Here is a 25,919-nt window from a genome sequence, read left to right on the forward strand (position 1 = left end):
TTCGCTTTTCTCTCTCATCTTCCCCTTTAATAGGCACCCAAGCTTGCAGACAAGTACTGCGTATGTCACCTGGCCACGGGTGATATGCTGAGGGCGGTCATCGCCTCGGGATCGGACCTTGGTAAGAAGTTGAAGGTGGTGTTGGACAGCGGGAAGCTCGTCAGCGATGAGCTGGTCGTGCAGATGATCGACAACAAACTGGACACTGCAGATTGCAAAAATGGCTTCCTCCTCGATGGCTTCCCAAGGACGGTCGTCCAGGCTGAGAAGGTAATCTTCAAAGATGCCTCTGGCGTTGTCTTCATAGATGCGATTGGCTGTCGAGATAAACAAATTAGGCTTAGTATCAGCCGTTAATTGAAGCAAAGTGACTAAAATAACACAATTAACGGCTGTTACTAAGCCTAATTTGTTTATTTCGACAGCCAATCACAGCTCGTCATTTAGCGTCCATTGTCTCTTTTAGTTCTATCATATTTTGTCCTAGTGTTCTGTTCATTCATGCCATTTTACTCTGATGAGTGCATGTCATTTTAAGCTTCAATATGTCTGTTTTTAAGGCTATTTCACGATTTTGCGGTACTAAACATTTATTTATTGTTTCCATATTGTCTCTTATATCATAAGAATTTGGTAGCTTACTGTACAATGATTATTTCCTTCTTTCCCGTAACTTTGGTTTATCTTTGATTTTGAATGTATTTTTTTCCTTCTGGATAATGCCACTTTTATTGCTTGTAGCATGTTACTTTTATCCTATATTTTCAGAGGATATGTCTCTGGACTTAAATCACATGGTACCATATCACTATAGCAAACTATTAATCTAGATTTAGATTTATTTCCGTTCAACAAAATTTTCAAAATATAATCAAAGTAACAATACATAGTCAATATAATACAGACAGATCAATGACATTTCTTAACAAATATTGAATATAGATTAAACAAAACTAAAGTGTGTTGCAATAATTTTATCTATGAAAAGAATGTAGAAATGAACTTGCCAAGGAAAGCAAAGCTTGTATAGAAGGCAAGCCTCTAAACTTAGTTTCAATATCTGCCACCCTCGACCCTTGAGAGGTAAATGGTTACCTGACAAGGTTTGATTCCTCAAAATGTTTGTGCGATCTACATGGCTACCAAGGCTAAATCCAGGGTAAAATCCAAAATTCTTTTGAAATGCATAGAGATGTTGGAAGATATTTGGATAAGTGCTATACAAGAACAGATTGTTGATATTATTATTGATTTCTTATTTCATATTCCAACAGCTGGATGAACTCCTTAAGAAGAGGAAGACTGCCCTTGACTCGGTAGTGGAGTTTGGTATCGATGACACGCTGCTTGTGAAGAGAATCACAGGACGGCTCATCCACAAACCCAGCGGAAGGTCTTATCACACAGAATTTAGCCCTCCAAAGAAACCTATGACTGATGATGTAAGTAGCTCCTTGTGATAGAGCAATAGATGAGAAATAATATAAAGCCTACTCTGCTGTGCAAGCCCCTCACTCGATTAAGGGGTCTGAATGTGCAGCCTATTTATGCCCTGTATACTGAGGGCTCTCTCGCTCAGGGTCTGCTTCATCTTCAGGTTTGGGCTGAATTGAAACGGCAAGTTTTGTATGTGCTAGTCTTTGCGTGGAGACCCACTTGTTGATCAAAGTTTCAATCTGGGTCTGTGGCTGCAGACTAATTAAATGCTATCTTCAGTTAACCCCCCTCCGCATAGATTATATTTATGCATGTGTCCCCAGAATGTTTATGATGTTTAGGATATAATCTAAAATTGTGTTTTATTTGATTTAAATTTACTAATTTTTATCAAAATTGAATTTCATTGTATGCCTGATCAAAATAGGATACCTATGTATTTATACCTTGTTTATGTAAAACTCCACAAGAATATGATTGGCAGAAATTTATACTTCAATTTTGTACCTTGACTATATAGTGTACCTGTCCAAAATGCAATTTTTGTTTCATTTGATTTTTTTGCAGTTTTATTGCAATTACTATTTTGTCCATTTTCTCTGTTTCAGGTAACTGGTGAGCCACTCATCAAACGATCCGACGATAATGAGGTTACACTGAAGACACGCCTTGAGGCCTACCACAAGCAGACCGCACCCCTCGTCGATTATTACTCTAAACGTGGCATCCATCAACGTATCGATGCCGCTAGAGCACCCGATGCGGTATACGCCAGCATCCAATCGATATTCGCAAAGGCGCAGACTGCAAGGAAAGATAAAGTTGTATTCATTTGATTGTAGAACTGTATATTAAAAGAGTGAGAGAGTGTGACAAGTCACCACAAAGCATGGATAGGGAAATGAAAGACAAATTTCCAGGGTCCAGAATATATTTGAAATCGGTGGACAGACGTAAATAACGCATGCTTTGCATGTTCTGGGTCTCGTCTTACAAAGAGTTGCGATTGATCTGATCAATCTCAACTATAGCCAGCAAGGTCAACATCTGAAATGCATGATAATTCAAAATGTTATCTACATATGATGTATATTCATAAATTAATCGTTTTCTAGATCATTTGGTGCGTTTGCCTTTGTTTACAAAGGACATTTTGCAAATTTCCTGTAGACAAATGAGGACCCTGATGGATTAAAAAGATGGGGGCCCTGGTCTGAAAAATTTCTTCCACTTTACCGATTACTTGATTTATAGGTTGGTTTAGGCAGACTTAGCTGTATACACAGTTCTGTTTCACAAAACTTGTCATAAGAACAAATACACAATTCTATAGCAGGTTTACTATCAGCCAAACAATTTGAATGATTTCAGTAGCTTTTGATATTGTGAATTTGTTATTACAGCAAGTTTTATGAAACAGGGTTCCTGGCTCTGTGGTGACTTGTCACTGATAGCTTTTATTTCTCTTGTAATTACAAAGCATATGGGGCTATATACCTGCTGGAAGGGAAGTCAGAATACTAAGTGCTATTTAATGGGGTAGTGGGGCAGCGGAGTGTTGTTATACATATAAGATTGAAATTGTGAATTTCATGAATTTGGAGCTCTATTTTATTACCTGAATCATGTCGAGAGCAGGGGCTTCGTAGAAGTCTCGTACAATATGTATATGTGCTACACAGTTGTTTCCTTTTCTTTTAATTTCTTTGTTCCTGTGTTGTTTGCGATATGAAAGAGGGTTTTCACAATTGGCCATGTGACTGTTTGTGACCATTTGATTACAGTACATGTTGTGATCGCAAAAGTTACATGACCAGTTTTGAAAATAAAAAGCGTCATAAGTAGGTGAAATCATAATTTATTTACATGAGCTTTTGACTCTATCTACAGTATTAATTTTCCTTTCTTTTTTTGGGGGGACTGAATTATCTTTATGTAGTGGATTTATTTTCAGTTCTCGCCACTCACTAGAGTTTGCCTTATTTTGTGCTTCAGTTGGATTTCATTCGCTATTACCAATAGTTGACTTTATAGTTCAACAGATGAATTTGAAAGTCATGTTGATGAACTAGTTGGCTGAGTAGCATTGTTGAGCACTATTCTCATTACCTAAAATTTGCATTAAATGTTCCATTAGCCACTGATTAATGACCATGCCTATCTTCAGTTCCTCAAATGCCACAATACAGTTCTGAGAAGATTACCCCCAAATTTGCCACAGATTATTTTTGTTTATACCAAATTTAGTCTTAAAACTAAAAGGTACCATAACAAAACTCTGTGTCACGTCTTTAAGCTGGAATTCTACTGCAGTGGCTTTCTCTTATCCCTCCTGTCTTTAGTGATATGTGAGAGTTGGTGATAAGCCACTTCCAGGAACCCTGCATGAAAGGCAAGGCTTTGACATTTTACTCCTATTAGGGGTGTTGATTAAAAATGGAGAAGTAAAAAATCTTTATTGCCTAATATGCTTTGCTAGTGTACATTTCATTTCCTGTTTTCCCCACAGAAATTGCATAACTTTTTTAGTATATAGAAGTCCAGTAATGTTTTCAATGGGTGTGCATTGTACAACTTTCGCTGATGTAAAAACATCACCACCCCCTTACTCTCGAAAGCATTTGTATATCACTTGACATTAAAAAACAAATCACTTGATATTCATAAACAATTTTTCTCTCAGGAAATGATCAAAGTTTATGATTTGTATTTGGCAGCTCAAAGTTTTTGGTTTAATTAAGTACTTATTCTTATGCATCTGTTTGTTAGAGAAAACAAAAAATTTATTAAATAACTTATCCTCTTTTTGATTGCCTGTTTAATAACACCTCTTATTGATTTCAAGTTGGTCTGTTTAAATAGACATTAGAAGTTACGAATAGTACCTTGCAATTGTAATTAGCTGTCCAAATTCACTATTAACACTCGTGTTCAAATCATGTCTTTCTTTTAAAATTATACTTTTGCTAACAGAAAGGGTTACCATTCACAAATTTAAGTTTTAATAAATCTGAATGTAAGTTTGTTGGTCAGAGAACGAGCGAAAATACTGGATTTTGTAGATCTATTAAATTATCTTTTAATCTCATTCTTCTTAGTGTGTAATAATATTCCTTCTATTAACATTGATGAGTGATAACAATACTGTTCAACAGAACTTTACACACAAAAAAATCAGTCTAAGACACCCATTTATGTTGTTTATATTTACATGTATATTGTATGTTACACATTCAGGAAGACAAAGAAATTGACACATGCATTTGTGATCATCATTATAGGAGGGGGAATTAATAACTATGCTCAATAAATTGAGATTTCTATCACAATAAATCATGTTTCATGATTGTTTTGTTATATCTTAATGCCTGATTTAAGTCTTGTTAAGATGTGGTAGGACAGAGCTCAACATTTTCTTTGAAAATATTAGGCATCTAAACATGTATACCAGTAAAACGGGTCTACAACATTGAGGAAATGTTGTTGAGCCTTTTCTAACCATATGTAAATGTCAACAAGACTTTATTGTCACAATTAAGATTAAGATTTTTTTTTTATAGATTAAATAAGTATGTACAGTCAAAAGTTGAATCTTGTTAGAAAGATTAAATAGCTTGAATTAGACATAATTCGAAATTTTACTTTAATTCTCGCTACCCCAAATAGGAACAAAAATCTCATAATGCGCGAGACGAGATAATTTTCACTTCGTCGGGTCGTCATCACCACTTCCGGTTCAGAGTTATGCTCGCGCGAGGTTCGCGATACTGAGTTTTCCACATAGAGATGTATACCTCTATGGTTTTCCACCACGCTGAAATCGATGCCAATCAGCGTAATATGTACAGATTATAATACGTTTTATCTAATTTGGTCAGTTTTGATTCCATTTGAATTATAAATAGAAATACAAAATATATTTCACGTGAAAATGTGAAAGAGAGGGTTGTGATCACGAACTTTCCGAGCGAAAGCGACGTTGTGTTGTTGTGCATGACGGCACTGTTGATCTGAATGGCAAAACAGTGCATTGGACTTCCGATCAGGAAGTTGTAATACCGAAAAGCTATCCCATAATGCAGTGCGCGTTACAGGGATTTTCCCGGATCTTGGCGAAATCGTTAATTGGGGTAGCGAGAATTATCAATCATATTTTCGATATGGAGTGGGGCTATCGGCTTAGTATTGTATGAGAGCAAAAATTAAAGTAAATACCGGTTTTTCTCACTCAAATGAGAATGAAACCGTTGGAACAAAGTTAGATTGTATGGAAACAAATCAAAGAATAAGATCAATGAAAGTTTGAGAATAAAGGAATCCCTAATGCTATGGAGATCCTCCAATTGGCAATGTGACCAAGATTTGTGAGGTCGTGGAAGTACAAATCCACTTGGTACGCTAAAAATATACCCCAAAACATCTATTTTTTTGCTCATTCTAATGATAGTACAAGCTTTTGTCCATGATATATCTCACATGTTGGTCATACAAGCTAGTTCGTAGTTCCATTCTGCGCATGATCAGAGGAAGGTCATTGGTACTAAAGTGACATGTTGGTTTAAAATTTAATGAGATAAGCATCAACTTTATATCAATTATCAAATTGAAAAGCAGCCCTTTTAATATAACCATCTAAAACCATTAACTTCCCAAATCCAACAATTACCCTTTGGAATACGATGTTATTAAAACTGTAACAGAACACATGACAGTTTTCAATGGGGTATCAATTAACTTACATTTCTCCTTATCGTATAATATACGGCCGATACTAAGCGATATAAACTATGGGAAAATTTTCTTAAGAGTTTCTCACCTAATCAGCTTTTAACTTCAAGTTTTGTTTATATGGATTTTTAGTTCAGCGAGCGGGGGTGAGCAAGTCAATCTGAATTACTTATGCCGTTTTTACAATCCTCAACTCGTCTCCAATTTAAACATTGTTAAAGAAAGAGAAGCAAAATTTGCACTTTTGCAATTGGCCAAGAAATATGTAGCTAGCTGTGACAGTAGAGCTGAATAGAACTACTGGCTGATTAATCAAGGAAGTTCATGTCCCAGCAAAATAACCTTGGGAGGTTGATATAGATAGCTGTTATTGCTATAGCTGTGATAAGGAGAATTAGAGTACAGTATGCTTCAGATTAGATTTGCGATGCAATTCACAATGTCTTCAATGAGCTTAAAAGGTCTATAATGCTCATGCACGAGCAAGGGAGCGACTTTTCTGAGCAAGAAAATTACAATATTTTTGCCAACTTGCAGTGTCGCAGAAGTTGCATCACATATCTAGAGCAGCCCCATTTGTAAATGGTGCTTTCGTGAAAAGAGTCTTGGTTATTCTTGCGGCCAAAATATGCATTTCTGCATTGACAAACAATATTTCTCCTAGTATTAACCACAATTCACAGGTTGCATTGAAAGATCCAAAGCCTGCGGCATAAAACTTCAACATAGCTGTGATTTTGATTGGTTTTTGAGCAATGTTACCATGGTAGTTAAAAGTGATAGTAGTAGTAAACATTGAAAGAATAGTTACTAGTATTAGTGTTGAATTTTTTACGCAATGGGTCCAAATCAATTCTACATTCCTGCAGCTTTGGTATAAGGCGAATGATGTATATTGCACTATCATTATGCATAAACTAAGTCGCCTATCAGAGACAGTCAATTACTTACATGTAATCAAAACGATAGAGTTGAACCATAAGATAAGCACATCCACGAAGGGCATTCTCGTAACATAGTACATCTGTCCTCCGGTAAACAAGAGGGGTGTTTCACAAGGAATGAAACACCCCTCTAAGTGTTACTTAGTCATTCTAATACTGGGGGGTGGGGGTGTTTCATCAATGCTGTCAGCACTGACTAAATGGTCAGTGCTGACTATTTCAGTGAAATCCTTGGTTTTGATTGGCTAAAAAGCACTGGCTTCTGACTGTTGCTATGGTAACTGTCGGAGAAAGACAACTTGTCAGTGCTGACAACTTTCATGAAACGGACCCCTGATGCAAACCAGGGCCATCTTACAGAGTTACAATTGATCCAATCAAACGTAACTATGGAAATCCATCAGTGTCAGAATTTTTTCTACAGGAAATTTGCAAAATGTCCTTTGTAAACAAAGGAGACCACACCAAATTGTCAAGAAATCAATGAATTTATGGAATGGATATACATTCATATCTAAAAAATTGTTTGAACAAACATGCATTTTATATGTTGACTTTGTTGGCTTTCCATAGTTGTGATTGATCGGATCATTCGCAACTCTTTGTAAGACGGGCCCGTGATCTATTATGCACAATCTTATTTATCAATATGCAGTAGCACTCGTCCTCTTAGCATGATTTGACTATGTAGTGCACGGAACTGGAAATTTAAGTGTGACTCTAAGGGGTGTTGCAAGCAAATATTTGCGATCAATTGCAAATATTCTGTTGCAATTTTACAACTGATAGATCAACGTTAAATATAGCAAATCAGATTAAACTCCTTGTTTCACGGAGCAGATTAGCAATCAATCACTAATTTACAATTAATTGCAAGATACATGATTGATTTAGGGACCAAAAATAGACTTTCAATTGATCGCAGGTTTCTTGCAACACCCCATAAGTCACGCTTATCCCTTTGTGAAACAGCCCCCAGGACAGATGTACGCTACATTCTGACGTGAGGTCACATCAGAGGATAGAATTGACAATCATCCTTCTTATTCTTGTATTGTATGTTACAGGAATGTAACAAGCGCAGCTGAATATATCCATATAAAAGCGCAGCTGAATATATCCATATAAAAGCTGCACTATACAAATTAATGTTTATTATTATTATTATTATTATGTAATATCACATTACACATGAAATTGACATAGGTCCTAGTGTATAAGCAGGACCTTCAGGAGTTATTCTATCTCTGTTTCCTAGGTCAAATGAAGAATTGCAATCTCCTCAAATTACGATGGCTTAAAGTAGCTTAAATGGACATACAAGAGGTTGCTTATTTTACAGAATTGCCCTGAAGTTCTTTAACAGATAGTAAAGAAGTACCACATGTCCTCTGAGCTGTGAGAGAAGTCATGCATATTAACCGACATTACGGAACGGGTTCAATGATGTAGCCAATAGCGAGTACATATGCAAATTACATACTTAAATTTTACGCAACCTTCCAGACATTCATTTTGAGTGCAGCACTGCACATTTCGCATGCATTATTTTACTCCAGCATGTCAAAACCGAAACAAAATATGAATTTTTTTTCATAGAAAGGCCATGGCAAGGATTTTAATGCGCTTACTTGGGCGTGCATACTGGATGCATACACCTGTGATGTCGGAATAGAAAGCAACCTCTTCACCTGTGCCATCCTAGTAAGTTTTGAGGGATGCTGACCCACAGTCAAACAAATAATGCACAGGTTAAGATTTGATGTTAGTGTGTTGCAGTCATCTCGGGTATTCACGATGCAAAGCAAAAATGCTCTTCAATAAGCCCCGTGCTTATCGCACATTGTAAATACCCTAATAATAAGAGTGCTGCTGTATAGTCTGCTATGCAAACCCATTCAAGTTAAGGGTCTGAATGTGCAGCCTACAATGACTAGTGTGCTGAAGGCACTAACAACAAGTTGTTTATGTGCTAGTCTTCTGTGAAGACTTACTTGTTGATCAAAGTTTTAGTCAGGGTCTGTGCATGCAGACTAGTCGCTGTTCCCCAAACAAAAAACTATCATCAAACGGAATGGCAGACCACAACATGACAGTTCAACTGCTATTGCAAAACCTAGCTCTCAGTGTTCTTCATCATGCCGACCTAAGCTCTCACTATTCTTGATATCCCTTCATTCTTCAACTTCTGTCCTTCATGACTTCAGCTCTCAATGTTCTTGACCCTAAGTACAACGGGCACTGATGTGCAGGGTAGCATTCCAATCTCGGTGATCACCATAGAAACAAAATCTGGTGGGGTGACATCATAAACAAGGTTGAGGAGAGTCAAGGCATTGATGTCCCTCCAGTTAGCCAGGTTACACTTTGAGCGGTTGATGGAAACTAGGTCACCAGGATCACCTAGAAAAGGACAAAACATAAATTACAGATAAATTATACCACGGTCAACGCATCTTGGCTCGCTCCTACAAGACTGCATGCACTTTCTCCATTCCCTTGGGAGCATTTCAAGTAGGCATTATTGTGCTTCTCACCCGCCTGACTTCTGTGATGCCATACTGTGTCAGAAGGGTTATGATTACATAGATTTGTATTTAGAAAAGACTGATTATTTTCTTGATATTAAGATTATGAATTTGATCTTTTATTAAAAAAACAATTTGCAGAGTAAAAATGACAATATTTACTGCTTTCATGGATTAAAACATCTATTTTTATGGCCATGACTGATTTGCTGCTTATTTGGCGCAGCTTTCCACCTTTATCTGTATGCAGATCGTGTGTACCAATATTTCCCGATACAGCAATCTTGGCAAAGTAAGAGCTGAACAAATAAATCACATCCACCCCCCAAAAAAATAAATGGTATTAGTAATGAAACTACAGTTCTGAATAAAAAAAAAAATCAAACTTCGACACAAGCTGTCTATGATCTACTCACCTAATTCATTTGTGACAAAGCTATCTGTCTGAACCCGGTCACTGAATTTGTATGTCTCACAGCAGACAAGAACTGGAACGTTGTAGGACTTCGCTACCATGGCGATGACCGAAGACCCCACTCTTGACATGACATAGCCGTTGGCAAGGAGGGCGTGCGCACCAAGGAAAACCTTTGAAACCTTCGATACAAAAAAGATTTGTAAAGAAAAGTGGAAGAGCAGAGGATAAGTTGTAAATTCTAGCATGGTAGTGATCTAAAAAAGAGGAAGAACAGAAACTTATCAAATCCTAGCATGGTAACAGGGCTCAGGAACCAATCAAATCAAGTTTGCAATTGTTTGTTTATACCACAAAGGAAAATTTATCACAATTGTTCTGGCCACCAGGGTCTCATTAAACATGGAACAGTGACTGATCCTTGGATTGATTTTCATGATTAACTGTACATCGCTGTCAATACAATCAATCATGTTTTTATTTTTATTTAAGACTGATTGCTAAGAATTGTGGAGCCCAGGATATAAATGATATATATTTTTTGTCTTTCCTTTATGAGAAAAAGTACCAAAGAAAGATAACAAAAATATCAACAATGCTAACCAAAAGAAAGTCAATGAAATGTGACACTACGATATTAAAGGAATGGTCCGGGCTGAAATTTCATCAAAATCAGATAACAAATAACAAAGTCATTGAATTTTAAAGTTTAACAATATTTGGTGAAAACAGTTATATGCACATCGTCATAAATATTCATTAGGTGGGCTGATGATGTCACATCCCCACTTTCCTTTTTTCTTATGTTATTACATGAAATCACAATTGTTTCATTTTTTCATACAGGTGTAAATGATGTATCTCCATTGTGTTGAAACAAGTTGCGGCAATAAATATCTAATGCACTTTATCAGTTGTCAATCCAATTGTTTTAGTTCTTGGAAGAAAAATGTTGAATGAACATAATTTTATATAATAAAATACAAAAGAACAAGTGGAGATATGACATCATCAGCCCACCTAATGAATTTTCATGAAGACATGCCTAGAACTGTTTCACCAGAATAATGCAAATCTTTAAAATTCAATAACTTCGTTATTTGTTATCCGATTTTGATCAAATTTTCAGCATTTTGCTCTGTGAGTTTTACTCTATTTATTGAGATATATATATCTCCAGCCTGGACCATCCCTTTAAACAGAAGTCAGCTTTCATATGATACATATGCATCATATGAAAGCTGGTTTCTGTTTAAGATCGTTAATCTTAATCTTACCTCTGGCATCATATAAGAGACTGCATTGATGAGGACATAGGTACACTTGATGCCGGCAGCTACAAGCCTCCTAATACCCTCTCGACCTTCGACCTTTGGCCTGCTGTCAACCACAATGACCCGGAAGCGTAACCCAGACTTGTGGGCATCACACAGGACTTTCCTAATTAAGGATGAGCTGTGGAAGAGAGCAAATATTAACTAGAAATATCACTGAAGATAAATAATATCCACCCTGTGCTGTTACCATGGTAATTAATGCATTTTCCAGCATTACCATGGGTTATGCATGTCTTTACCCCAAGACCAATGTGTGTTCCATACAGTCAGGCAAGCGGTTGGTCGGTCATTTTCAAATCTTGAATGTCGAACTACTTCCTCTGTTTTAACCTATTCTTATAAAATTGGAACACACATTGGGGATATTAATAGAGATATTGATAGAGAGATAAATTACCACATGACTAGTAGCACTTGAAATCAAAATTCAAATGGCCCCCAAGTATAAGTATCATAGCTACGAGAGTAAACAAAAAATCCCTGAAAACAATTATCTACCCTGACCTTGAACTTTATAGTTACCATTGTTCTTATCCTACATTATCTGTCTCAAACCCATCCTGATCCTATTAAAACATAATATTGGCCAATCTCTTTGGAGAAATTAAAATACAGGATCAATTATTGCAAGAAAAAATATCAGGGAGCCATTTCATAAAGCTATTCCTAAGTTATGAATGACTTTATGCACGACTGGTTAACTTTTATTTTTTTTGCATGTTATATCCCTATGTAACTGACTTAGCACCCAAGGACATGTTCCAGTCATTCGTAAAGTTGTGCATAACTTTACAAAAAGCTTTATGATATACTACGCAGGTCAACATATCTCCTACTTACCAACTGTATATAAGGATGACATCACCATCTCTGATCTTCTTGCAGGCATATTCCTCAGAAATGGCTTTCTGTGCTAGGAATATCTTCTCTTTCACATAACCGTCTATGCAGTCACACAACCTCTGTTTTGCCTATAAATGTAACATAAAAGTCATAATTGTTGAAGAAGAAATCAAATATGTACCTGGGGGCCATTTCATAAAGCTGTTCGTAAGTTAAGAGCGACTTTAAGAACGACTGGTGAACCTTTCTTACGCGCTAAATCAACGCCAATGGTGTACACCTTTTACCACAATAAAGGATCACCAGTCGTTCTTAAAGTCGCTCTTAACTTACGAACAGCTTTATGAAACACCCACCTGCCCATGGAGGATTATCTATTGGTACTGGGGGTGCTGTGACAATGCTCAGCACCACCAGAAACAATACAACTATCCTCTGTGGCCAAGTCCCAGAAAACAAACTGAAAGTGAACGAGTGATTTTCAAAATGAACCACCTGTAATAAACCAAGTACAACTCTGAAAGCATATATCAAATTCTGGTCCACTTCAACAAGAACTTGTTGGCTGTGTCAAACTATTTTCATGATCCTGAAGATAAAAAACCCCTCAAACATACAGTGCGTCCCACAAAAAAGGAAACCCATCTTCAGAGATAGATTTCACAATTATTAGACATGTTTTTACTATAAATTTGATACTTATGATAAGAGTGGAATCTCAGCGTTAATCTGAATCCACTCCCATTTGAGGGATCTGTGAGAGAAACTTAACACAAGAATACAAAAGAAATGCTAATGAGCCAATCGTCGAATAAGCTTGTTTGTCGTATCACGAACCAATCTTGTCCAATATTTCTACGCAGCCTGATTTTGACATTAAAATTTCAAGTGTTCGTCACATATTAGGTATCTAAATGTGGAGGAATAATTGAATTGTATGATTATGTAAATGATATATCATCATAAATTTGCCTTTAATGAAAAAAAAAGATGTGGGAATCCCAGTTTCCTTTTTTCTGGGACGCACTGTAAATACCGAGCTATTCAGAATAGACCAAAGGTTATTACTGAAATAATTTACCTCACTCAAAAGTAATATGGAATCATCGATCCATATCTCATGTGTAAAACAATGCAGGCAAGACAGTTGAATGCAACTAACACTTAGAACTACATGTATGTTTAAAGCTAGTACATGTTTGTGATAAAATATTAAACACTATATTTCATTTTTTTGTTTAAAAACATTTTTAAATCATTTAAAAAAACTTGATAAATTTGAAGGGCTTTTTAAAACGAAATGTATTCAATATTGAACTCTAAGGCTCCTATTCTCAAAACAGGTTTCATATGTGCCATGGTACAAAACCATAAACTATGCAGATTTTTGTAAACAATTACAATTATTTCATCGAATAAGCCTTCACTCAGAAAAGTCCAATTACAAATGCTAGCTTTTAGGTAAGGGCACTATCAAAAGAGAAGTGCGATGATACAATAAATCTGCACATTCTATGGTCTTGTTATTTTGTGCCTAGGCGAAAAGCAAATTGAATCACTATGACACACAGGTCTCTCCTCCCGATACAGCTGATAGGGGGAGTACAGGTGGACCACTACACCGCGGTTTCTCCTACTCTTATACGAATAGAGCAGTGGGTTCGTAACATGCGCAGGGCCTCCATTTACATCCTATCTGAGGGACGGAGTGTTTTCCAATGTAACATGGCCTACATCTATAGAACAGGGGAGAGACTTAACACACAATGCAGGCTTCAGCCCATGGTGGACTCGAACCCACGACCTTGGATTCGACAGGCAGACCCTTTACAGACTGAGCCAACTTCGTTCTCTGTACCATGGTACAATTGAAACCTCTTTTAAGAATTGGGACCAATGTGTTTCTGACCTCTTTATCTGACATTCCTTGTGGAATATTATTGATCTGCATCTTGAGGTACTTGATGGCATTACCCATGCTGACTGACTTGGGACGACACTGGTTCAGGAAGCTGAAATAAAAGAATACTTGATATGGCGCATTCATGGATTTGAGAAGATTTACAGAAAACTGTTGGTTGGAGTACTTGGTGGGTGTTTTATAAAGCTGTTCGAAAGTTATAAGAGCGACTTTAAGAACGACTGGAGAACCTTTCTTACACGCTAAATAATCACTAATAAACATTTAATGGTGGATATCATTTACCACAAGAAAGGATCACCAGTCGCTCTTAAAGGGGAATCCAGCCTTGGTCACAAAATGTTGTGTTGGAAAGAAGAAAAATAAATAAAAAAGAATGATAAAAGTTTGAAAGAAATCGGACAAGCAATAACAAAGTTATGGCTGTTTTAAAATTGAGATCCCTAAGACTATGTAGTTTTCAAATTGGCAACTGGGTAAGTAAATTATGACAAGGGGCAAGGACAACTTTCCCATAGGCCATATACTCCGATATAGATCAAATTTTCACATATCAACGTGTCTGATTTTCCTTTTCCCTCTAAAAGCAAGTTTTTATTTGGGTTGGATTCCCCTTTAAAGTCACTCTCAACTTACGAGCAGCTTGATGAAACGGCCCCCGGTGGGTGTTTCATAAAGCTGTTTGTAAGTTACAAATGACTTTACACACGACTGGTGACCCTTTCTTGTGGTACATGGTATATTCCCAATGTAGCTGACATAGCACCCAAGAACAAGTTCCAGTCATGAGTAACATATGGATATATCATTTAGCACAATAAAGAGTCACCACTCATCAGTCGTGCATACTTTAAGAACAGCTATATGAAACACCAAACAAGTTGTTGAACACTGGCTCAACCCATTCACAAAATATCAATATACCAGAAAAGGAAATTTGCCCTCGTCACAGCCCAAACTGCCCTTCAAACTACCCTAAATGAATGCTTTGGGGTGACCATCTTTTCTTGAGTTGCTCCATTAACTATGATTAAAAAAAAATCAATATTCTGCATTCAGCAAAATAATGATATTTTGCATTTACCACATACTGTAATTGCTCTTTGCATAAAAAGTAGCACTTGAAAAGTAATAGCTCAAAAATTTCAGCAATTGCTTCAATGGGTGAAAAAAATAACCCCTAAAAGTAACCATTTCCTTCCTTACAATTAACCTATAAGACACATACCACATGTATGTAATTCATGATGAAATGCATTTTCATACAAACAGTGTATTTCCTGGTTGATTTGCTAACATATACTTCATCATATTCAAACTTTTTCATGCCATGCTCAGTTCACACATTTGCGTAATTGGCTTGAGTTTTGCCCGAATGCAGGCATAGGCAGTTCAACCCAACGAATCACAATGAAATATTCTAACAGGCCAAATATGCAGACTAGAACATATGTCGGTGCTAAGTTGCTCGCTTGTCTTAGATATTTGTAAACTATAGTTTGTAAAGAGTGGTAAAGCTGAAAAGAGAAACCCAGTTAGGATTCATTGCACTATATTTATTATCATGGTTATAATTATGGCAACTTTGCCATTCAATGGCAAATTGGTTACCTCCATGGAATCATTGATGTTAATTGGCTCCTGAGCATTTTTGCCATGATAGTTACCATTAGACAGTTTTAGACACCAAAGTCACCATGATACTAGCCTCTTGTCGAGGGCCTGGCGGCTGCTTCCCGAGCGAAGCGAGTGATATAGCGAAGCAGAGCGCAGCGAGCCAGGGCCTCTTGACATCTGAGCCGAATTTCACAGACTTTCTTTTGTTTTTTATGGTTTTTACCAATATTCCGACCAAAAACTGGTCGGTGAAAATCATCCAATGAGAGCGCGGGCTGCTATGACGTCATATTGAATATTCATGAGCTCATCTTGAATGGCGACCCGTGGATTCTTGGTGAAGAGTGACGACGAAATATCAAAGAGCATTGAATATGCCTCTAAAATGCTGAATATTTACGGATTTAAGGATTTGCAAGTCGATGAAATTAAATCTGCACTGAAAGGACGAGATGTTTTTTTAAATCTACCCACAGGATATGGAAAAAAATGTAATCTTTCATGCGATTCCACTATGCGTTGATTATCGATCTCCGCAGTGCAGTGAAGGAATGCTGGAGTACGAGTCGAGTTGTTCAGTTGGTGCTTGACTTGATCGAGTCTGACCAGGCCGATCTCCCGGGAAGTTTCGGGGCGGTGATGGGTCTGTTACGGCTAGTACTACTAGTAGTAGTACCACTACTTGTAGCATTTTGCTGGTTACATCCCCTTTAGTGTCCCGAAATGAAATGAATCCCCTGCAGAATATTGGACTACTAGTATTCCGAACCCCGGACGACACAGCTTTGACATTTCATTGTTTACTAGGTGACCGGTATATTCATGACTAATGACGTCATGTATATTCATTAGGAAGACATTCCTCATGAATATATAATATAATTCAGCTCAGATGTCAAGAGGCCCTGGCTCACTGCGCTCGCCAGGCCTAATTCGCTAATCCCTCGCTTCGCTCGGGAAGCAGCCGCCAGGGCCTCGACAAGAGGCTACCATAATACTAACTTTTATGCAAAAGAACCCTGGTAATTATGATTCAACCCATGCATGCAACAATTCTATTGTTTTCAAAAATATGACAAAAATTTACAAACGTTAGGAATGAACAGGATCTGCAAGGAAATGTAATGAAAATGGTACTTACCTGATGTACGGTTTGATCTTGTTATCTAGATCTCTGGACAGATCTTTCTGTGGAGGCGTGCTATAATCTGCTATGACCTGTTTGAAGGCTACTAGTAATGCTATACACCTGTAGATGTGAAAAACAATACGGTGAAGATTATACGGGCCTGAATTCACAAATGTGGGTTGGAATATATGTTCTAAAACCTTTGTAGATGAAGATTTCAGGCATTATTTAGCATGCATATTAAAAAGAGTCCATACATGTGCATCTTTCACACACTGCTATAACACTTGATAAACGTTATAGCATATAAACATACCCCCCCCAAAAAAAAACAAAAAAAAAACAAAAAAAAAAAAAATTGAAGAAGTAAAAAAAAACAGCTATAAGTACTAAAAAAAGCACATTAATCAGAATAATGTGATCAATGTATAGTCATATGTGCATTTAGTTATCAATGACTGAACAAGAAATAAAATATTCATCACTGACCAGGGAATAATTTTCCTGGTATCGCATCGCAATCTGCTCCACATTTTTGAAAGACTGCTATGCATAAAGTCTTTTGTATAGCATATTTTTACATAGGACTGTGCATTACATAGTTGAGAGCTTTTCTCTCATGACCAAAAATGCTATTCAAATTTGTAAAGCAAAATTATTCCCAGTCACAAGATTTTCTGCTCTAAATCTGTCTTGATAACAGTGTATAGGAATCATTTAACAGAAGTAGCACCCTGTATAAAATTTGTTGTTGCTGGTATTGGTTTTAGATGTATAATTGAGTTTGTTTTCCATAGCTCCAGCACCTAACTGACAAAAATGATCCAAATTGCATTCTTGATACATGTAACTCCACTTCTAGTGAGATTCAACCTTCACCAACACCAAAAGTCCAACACCAAACAAGACACCCCCAGTAATCCAGAGACAAACCTAAAGTCAACACATATAAATGATTCTAATTGCATTTTTGATACCCCTAGTAAGATTAATCCCAAGACTAGCTTCATTTAAAGTTTGGTGCTTAGATGATGTGAAAATCAACCCAACACCAAAACCAAGGGATCAACAAATAAACTTAACACACCCAATGATCTAGAGACATACCGAAAGTCAACTCTTTAAAATGATCCAAATTGCATTTTTTATACCCCTTATGAGATCCATTTAAGACTATTTTCATTCTAGGTTTGGTGCCAAGATGATGTGAAAATCAACCTAACACCAACACCAAAAGGTCAACACCAAAACTAGACACCCTGAATGATCGAGAGACAAACCTGGAGTTGGCTCCTGATATGATTCCTTCAGCGTACTGCAAACCCAACTTGATGACGGCCGGATGGATACCACCGGAACCAAAGCCAAGACGGCTCGTTAGCGAGACCTGTCGTTCAAACTGGTTCAGGTGAGAGAACAGACCAACTTTCTTCTGACTTTCGACCCTCTGTGGCACCTACAGTTATGATAATGATGATGATAGCTGGAACTTATTATACATTGCTCTCTCAAGACAATACAAACTCACAACTATTATTACCACAGATTCAGCCAGAGTTGCAACTTCCAGCACTTAGTGCAATGAAGAAACTAATCCTGTCAAGTATACATTCACCTAACAATGGATTTTCACATCAATGGGACATATTGGTCAATGAAAAATCAATTGTAAAATTTGACACCCACATATGAAGGAATGAAGCCAGGATGGGGGAGAGGGGGGGGGGGACACACAGGGCATATGCAGCCCCCTTTACCCCAAATTTGTACACAAATCGTAATATAGAACTGTTTGGTATATCATGCATTTATCAGGATGAAGGTTTTATTTTTGCTTTTTGAGAAAAGGGTCTGTAGGGACAGTGATTTTCCGTTTCAAAAAATTGCCTTTTCCGTTTCAGAAAATCTCAAATTCCGTTTCAGCATGTCAGAAAACGGAAATTCCGTTTCCCCATAGACTTTGTACACACAGAAAAGTGACAATTCCGTTTACACATTGAATAGCAAAATCACAACACGCACACTCGCACTGGTCAAAATTTGTATCTGCTACTGTACCAACAACACAATAAAATCTGTTCTAATCGGATCTATGCGGGTGCATAAAATATTTTTACACACCTATTTTGCATGCATACATCCTCACCTTTCATATTATTAGCATTATTTCACGGTGAAATGATATTTCATCGATAATTTTGGGGGTTTTTGGACATCGTTATCATCAGTCAACGGCTATTGCCAATCCGCCATCTTGGATTTTAAGACCACGATATCGTGCTGTTACATCTTCAAACGTAGAGGGCAGCAACACACGACCGTGTAAGGAGTTGAACGATATGTGTGCATGTTAAGCCCAACCCGGCCGGCCGCCGGGTACGGGTACAGTGCGGGGTACAATCGAGTGTGCTGATGTCAAGTGCAGTCACGATGTGTGAATTGTCATGATAGTAGCGAAGTGACATCGTGTTTTCTGGGTTTTTTGGGCCATTTAATATTCTCATTTTGTTGTGATTTTGGAGTAATTTCTGTTGCTATTATGTGTATTTTGAGGGAAAATACGTTTTCCGTGATTTTCCGTTTGAAATGCCACTTTCCGTTTCAAAATGCCCTTTCCGTGAATTCCGTCCGTTTTCCACGATCGCGGAAAATCACTGTCCCTAGGTCTGTTTTCATAGAAATTACCTTTCTTTATTGTTTTTTTTTTTTTTTTTTTTGGGGGGGGGGGCTCCCCTCTATTCTAAAATTCAGGATCCATCCTAGCACACATAGTACCACACAGACCTTCAACAGACCAAAAATAGATTACAGTAGCTTAGGTCGATAAATACCGACGAACCAGTGTTGGTCACTTTTGGGGTACATAAAAGATCAAATGCAGAAGAAAACAGCAGCATGACACATTTTATCATTCTTGATGTTACTAGTACATCTGAAAGTGAGAAAGTTTAAGTACAGTGAATGTCTCAAGAATAGATTGTTAAGCAATCCTATCTTTAGAATTATTATTATGAATTATTTTATCAGCCTCAATCCCATATCTCAAAGTAATCTCTGTTCCATTCTTAATGGATTTCATATCTCAAAGGTTGTGTTTTTTTATTTAAAGGTTCTATAACTATGATTAATTCTGTTGCAATAACTTGATTCTGAATCTCGATTTCATAACTTCATAATGAAAATCAAATCTGAATTATATTTCTGACCTTTTTGTTGTATAATTTTAAGTTTAAAACAGGCTTTTTTTCCCCCAATACACAATTATCAGAATCCCATGCTAGATTTATCTACTGAAATCTCACTTATGCATGACTCAATCAACCAACTGTTTCTCATTTATATGTGAATCATTTTTTTGAAGTGTATATACAATCTTCAAATGTAAATAATATTAAATGTAAACGTTGCACAATTAGTCTTCGGACTAGAGCATTGTATTCTGTTTTATATCTAATAAACCGAATTGAATTGAATTGAATATAATTCAAGCAAGGTTTAACTGGTGTTTCACATTATAATTTGAATAAAAATTCAATTGGGTGTTTGTAAATGTACTATTAGCTCTCAGATGGTAATTACCTGTTGACGTTCAAGTTTCTTTGCTCTTCTTTTCTGCACGTTAGGATCATCCAGTTTGATGTCATCTGAGACCCTGTAAAGATCTTTCTTGGAATGAGCTAAATGAGGGAAAAAATATGTTGAATATGAATAGTAATAATCTGGATCAGTATTCTAAACATCGTCTCTTCTATATACTTTATCTTTTTTTCAGAGATATGACGTTATCAGTATTCCTGTTGGATGTCAAGTTTTGTCATAAAAATTGACATAAATTTTGTCTTTTCTCTATAACCGTTTGTGTTAAAAAAATGTGAATTTATAAATGCACATAATCCCATTACAGGCAAAAGATATGATAAAATGTACGACATGATGTACATGATGTAGCACTCATATATCTTTTAGTACCATAATATCCCAATACCATGCTGTCTGTATGGCAAGCACACAATTATACTGTTAACCCACCAGTTGTGTGCGGTATTGGTCACAACACACAGGGCACCCACTACCACGTATCCATAAATCAGATAAGGCGTAAAAGCATGACTCTTAACCCTAACTAGGCCGGGCTTTTTTGGCTGTTCTGTGGCCGGGGGGGGGTTGATTCAACCCCCCCTGAGATCTCGGCCGCCGATCGCGCGAGTGCCGCAAAAATTTGCACGCTGGTAGTGTGCGATGTAATCTACAAGGCTGTATGGTAAAATGTTCCAAAATAATGAGATGTTATTTTATATGAATTAATTATGCTAATTATGCATAAATCATACTTTTTGCTTTAATTCACTAAATAAAGCTCCTAGAATGCTAATTTTTGGTAAAAATATTCTTTGTAGCATTCTTATCAATGGTAATTGAAAAAAACTTCGGTTTGGAAATCAATTTCTTATGTATTTTATTGTTTTATGAATTTCTCATGTATTTCTTTGTTTTTCAACCTTTTGTTTTTCTTTGTTTTTTTCACCAGATTTATTGCACAACCTTTTTGAAGCATAATTATGCTAAAATCAATTGCTTTCAGCTGTTCAAAGTAAAAATAATCATATCTTTATGAATAAGATGAGAAAACTCAATTTGCATTGACTTTGTACACAAAATCACGTTTTGGAACAATTTTTGGTCTGACATGCAGTGGCGTGGTCAAAAAATTTCGCGCGGCGGAATAATCGCAGAAAATGTTGAGGGGGGGGTTGATTCAACCCCCCCGGCCATTTTAGGGTTAAGTCATGCATCTTTTTTTAACACTCATCTGCTTTGAGTTAGGCAATTATTTGACTGATGGAAGGTTGACTTGGCAGAGTCTTATGTACACCATTATCATCATTATAATCATTATCTAAAATTCTGATATACAAATAATGAATGTTTATGAGTGCAATGGACAGAATACTTCATGAGGTGAAAGATGAAATGATCCATTCAACGAGGCGTAGCGGAGTTGAATGGATCATTCATTTCATCTTTCACCGAATGAAGTATTCTGTCCATTACACTCATAAACATTCATTATTTGGTTTATATGACACCTAAAATAGATTCTTTTTCATATGAAATTTGTGAATTTCGATGCAAAATATGCTCATGCAGCGCCAGCTCGGTCTGTTGATTGCATGATGAATGGATCTAAAATTGCACGGTTGATGACGTCATTGTAAAATGGGCTGAATGATCAATATCGACCAACCAATCAAATGACAAGGATCTATCTAGGTGTCATATAAACAAGAATGGTCCTTACACAGATTATGCAGAAACACCAATACACTTAGAATAATTTGAAAATGCACAGCTACCTCGAATATGAAACTCTATTTGAAAAGAAAGTTTAACTCACTTTCTCCAGTTTGTTTACCAGCTTTACTCTGGAGCTGGCCACTGGATCCACTGCTCGGGAGCGAACTGCTCCCCCCTCCGGCTCCTGATCCCCCTCCTGCTCCGCCCGAAGGCACAGGCTCACCGGACTTCTTTGCCAATTTGGCGGCTCTCTCTGCCTCCTAAAAGACCAAATAAAAAAGAAAATCGGATCACAATTCCAAAAAGAATAAATGAATCAGGTTCAGAAGTTGATTTGCTATTGGATTGAATAAGATATCAATTACAAAAGCAAACAATTTCCATTCTCGGCCACCAGTATGAGCTTTTACCCCACATTCTGAAAATCTAGATTAGATTTAGATTTATTTATTTCCGTTCAACAAAATAAACAAATATAATCGGAGTAATAGTACATATTCAAAACAATATAGACAGTTCAATGACATTTTATAACAAATATAGAAGATAAATTAACAGAACTGCTAAGAAATAAATTCAATGTCAATCCCATAAGACTAAATTAGCATAAACTTTGAAGTTGAAATCTTAATTATCAAGGATGTTAGATCGCATTTCTTATCTATTTAGAGAAAAGGCAATTATATTTTAGATGACCTCTGTGACCTTCAAACTTTGTCCATGTGACCTAAAAACTACTTAGATAATCGTCCTCTCTATTGCATGAGACAATTTAATTAGTCAAACATTTCAAAGACAAGTAATTTTCTGGTACTTGTACATATAATAAATAACCTATGATATGACCTCCAACTGTTAACCTACATACCCCAAAAATAATTAGATCATGTCAATTCCATGAGCCAAATGTAAAGTTGATTATAAATCAAATGGTCTATATTTTACTATAAGAACTAAAATGAATAGAAGGACTTGACAAGGTCTCTGACGACTACCCTGGTAAGAGGAGGCAATGCATAACAGTAAACAAAAAGATCTGAAAAAAAAAAATTTGAATAACAAATTAACAGGCAAATAGTCAACGTTGGAGTGAACTTTTTTGTCCATGAGGTATTTGCTGTTTAAAGATGGAAGCGAATAACTTTCAAGAATACACCATAAAACAACAACAAAATAGATAATCTACCTGTAAATGAAAGCTGTAAAACCAACTCTGCAATAGATGTAGCCCGTCTTGTGATACATCTTCCGAAACATTTTTAACTTCTTCAGTAGGCTTTTCAAACTAAACGACATCAATTCTTCTCACCCAACAGCTTTATTTTACCACAACTGACCTGCTTAGCCCTCCTCTCAGCCTTTAATTCTGCCTTGCTCTTTGCAGGGGCCTGAGCCAGATCTTTTTCTTTCTGCTGCTCCGCAAGCTGCTTCTGTTTCAGCATCTTCCTCTCCTTCTTAGATAACTTCTTTTCACCTCCCTCGCCCCCTGCAGCATCACCTCCATCTTGAGTTGGTGTCACACCCTCCTTGACCTTCTTCCCTTCGCTCGTTGTGGAGGGGTGCGCTGCGGCTTTGGCTACTTCAGCCATTCCTGTTGTTCAAAAATAAAACGAAAAGAAATTTGTTTCATTATTGATTTTATTAACTGAAATTCATTTTAAACATGTTAAAGCCTCTTTTGCTTTTAGGTTTTGGTGAATTTCTTAAAAGTTTGTCACCGAGTGTTCTAGTCCATTAAATGGAATGGAACAAACACCCTCTCACATTAAGACAATCCCCAAAAGTTGAATCATTTAAGAAGTCTCTAAAAACGTTTCTGTTCTAGGACTAAACAACTTCCTTCATTTTATATGTAATGTTAGGCTTATGGCATTCTGTACTTGTTTTTGTATGAATTAGGTAAACTGAAATTGTAAGCACTTGGGCCATTTGGGATAAGCGCATTACAAATATTGGGTATAATAGTTAAATAACTAAATGTTATGTGGACTGGATATGAAATACATTGTAGTATTTTCCAAATTTCATCCTTCTTCATTTCTCAACTTTGCCTTCTATTACTCATCATCTTCGAAAGGACATTACCCTTGGATACCAGTTACTTCCACTCCTTAGCAATAAACATGCCAACAAGTGGTCAATAATGAACCTCGCACAGCACACTCACCTGTGACTCACTATAAATTCTCTGAATTGGTGGTTCCTTCTCTCCCCTCTCTTTGTTTACATCCTCCAACACATTTGGGATGAAAACTACCACTTTCTTTTTTAACACACTTCTCAAATTTTTCTACTATAGTAAACACGTGTTTGGAGAACGTCGTCAAATTACTTAATACTTTTGTGGATTTCCATCATATCACTTGAAGCAAACTTCATCCATTGTATCTTCCACCTAGGCTCATATCATATTCAAGTTTTCGTACTACCCTTTTTCTCTGTCATTTCACCAAGAGAATTTAGCAAAATAAAAAATACTGCTTGTGCTAGCCTAGTTAGTTTTGTGATAATATCTGTGTGATTTTGTGAATAATATATTATATACTGTATACATACACATATTGGGATCATGCAATAAATTGGAACACTTCAAATATATTGGAGGATTGTCTGTCGGATGTCTCTACACGCATAAAGTCGGTAAGTGGAGATTGGCTTACTACCATTTCATCTAATAACCAACCCCCGTTACAACATTTTCATTATAGATCTAGGCCTATAGAAACATTTAGATCTAGAAATATTTGATTTCGTGCCCAGAGCTAGCCAGGCGGCTTCAAAGAGAGTGAAAATCATTTACTAACGTAAGGTCACTCTCATATGAAGCCAGGGCTGGCTAGGTATACTTTCGTGTGTACCACCAAAAAACCTGAAACTTTTGCCCCCGAGATTTCTACTTTCTTTCTAATAGATCTAGCCCTAAATCATGTACATGGGATAAAACTTCATTTCCGACATTTCTACGCTCTCGTTGTTATTTTTGAACAAGAATTCATCAAAAAAATGAGAGAAATATTGTGTAAAGACGGAAGAGACTTGCCCGATGTTTACGCCGCCATCTTGTTTCCTATTGTTCTTCGCCAACGTTACAGACGCGTGCGTCGGGTAACTAGATCTATCTATTTTTTTTTCTAGATATAATAAAATCTATTATAAAAAATGAACTCCTCACTCAGGAATCATGGCATTTGATTTATGCGATCCGAGGCAAGATTTATAACAAAAGCTGTAGAACAATTGTTCAACTTCAAGCATCAAAAGTCCTTTATTCCCTTAATTCTTGATATTTGTACTTAGACGACTTAATGGACGGGGATATGGCTGAGCTGTTCTGTGCACATTTCATTACATGTCGCCAATGAATTTAACCCTGGCTCTGTTGGCATCTGTGACAAAAAAAAGACATGAATGAAAGCGTGTGGGACTGTGCTAACATATGGACATGCAAATGCCGGCAACAAACAAAATTAATTCCCCATAAACAGATAGGTAATAACGGATGACGACAAACATTATATTAATTTAAATTGGTTGAAAAAATAACTTACAAACTGCAAAGTCAAAGTCCCGAGAAGGTGGAAATGTAGTGGGGCTCTTCGACTTCGGCTTCTTCGTCTCGATGGCCTTTTGGACAAATTCATTCCAAAACAGATGGTAGAAGTTGATCAACATATTTTGCAAAGGAAACTTGAGATTTTTGAGTATTTTACTCAACATAGTTCTAA

General features: G+C 36.7%; 2 protein-coding genes across 2 annotated transcripts; one reads left to right on the forward strand and one right to left on the reverse strand.

Moving 5' to 3' along the window:
- On the forward strand, positions 1-4,770 carry LOC129262563 (adenylate kinase 2, mitochondrial-like). The gene is made up of 3 exons (XM_064102598.1): positions 1-270; positions 1,275-1,442; positions 2,046-4,770. Exons 1-3 carry the CDS (start codon positions 85-87, stop codon positions 2,271-2,273), a joined length of 582 nt encoding a protein of 193 aa, XP_063958668.1. The 5' UTR covers positions 1-84; the 3' UTR covers positions 2,274-4,770.
- LOC129262677 (translation initiation factor eIF2B subunit delta-like) lies at positions 4,629-25,862 on the reverse strand. Its single transcript, XM_064102590.1, has 11 exons — positions 25,743-25,862; positions 23,532-23,785; positions 22,295-22,454; positions 20,479-20,576; positions 18,180-18,355; positions 16,912-17,019; positions 14,142-14,244; positions 12,230-12,360; positions 11,330-11,507; positions 10,054-10,234; positions 4,629-9,512 (listed from the first exon to the last, which is right to left on the reverse strand). The coding sequence occupies exons 2-11, from the start codon at positions 23,781-23,783 to the stop codon at positions 9,313-9,315; spliced, it is 1,587 nt and encodes a 528-aa protein (XP_063958660.1). The 5' UTR covers positions 23,784-23,785; positions 25,743-25,862; the 3' UTR covers positions 4,629-9,312.
- Positions 25,863-25,919: the final 57 nt, after the last annotated feature.

The sequence above is a fragment of the Lytechinus pictus genome, chromosome 1 (assembly GCF_037042905.1).
Source record: "Lytechinus pictus isolate F3 Inbred chromosome 1, Lp3.0, whole genome shotgun sequence".
NCBI lineage: Eukaryota > Metazoa > Echinodermata > Echinoidea > Temnopleuroida > Toxopneustidae > Lytechinus > Lytechinus pictus.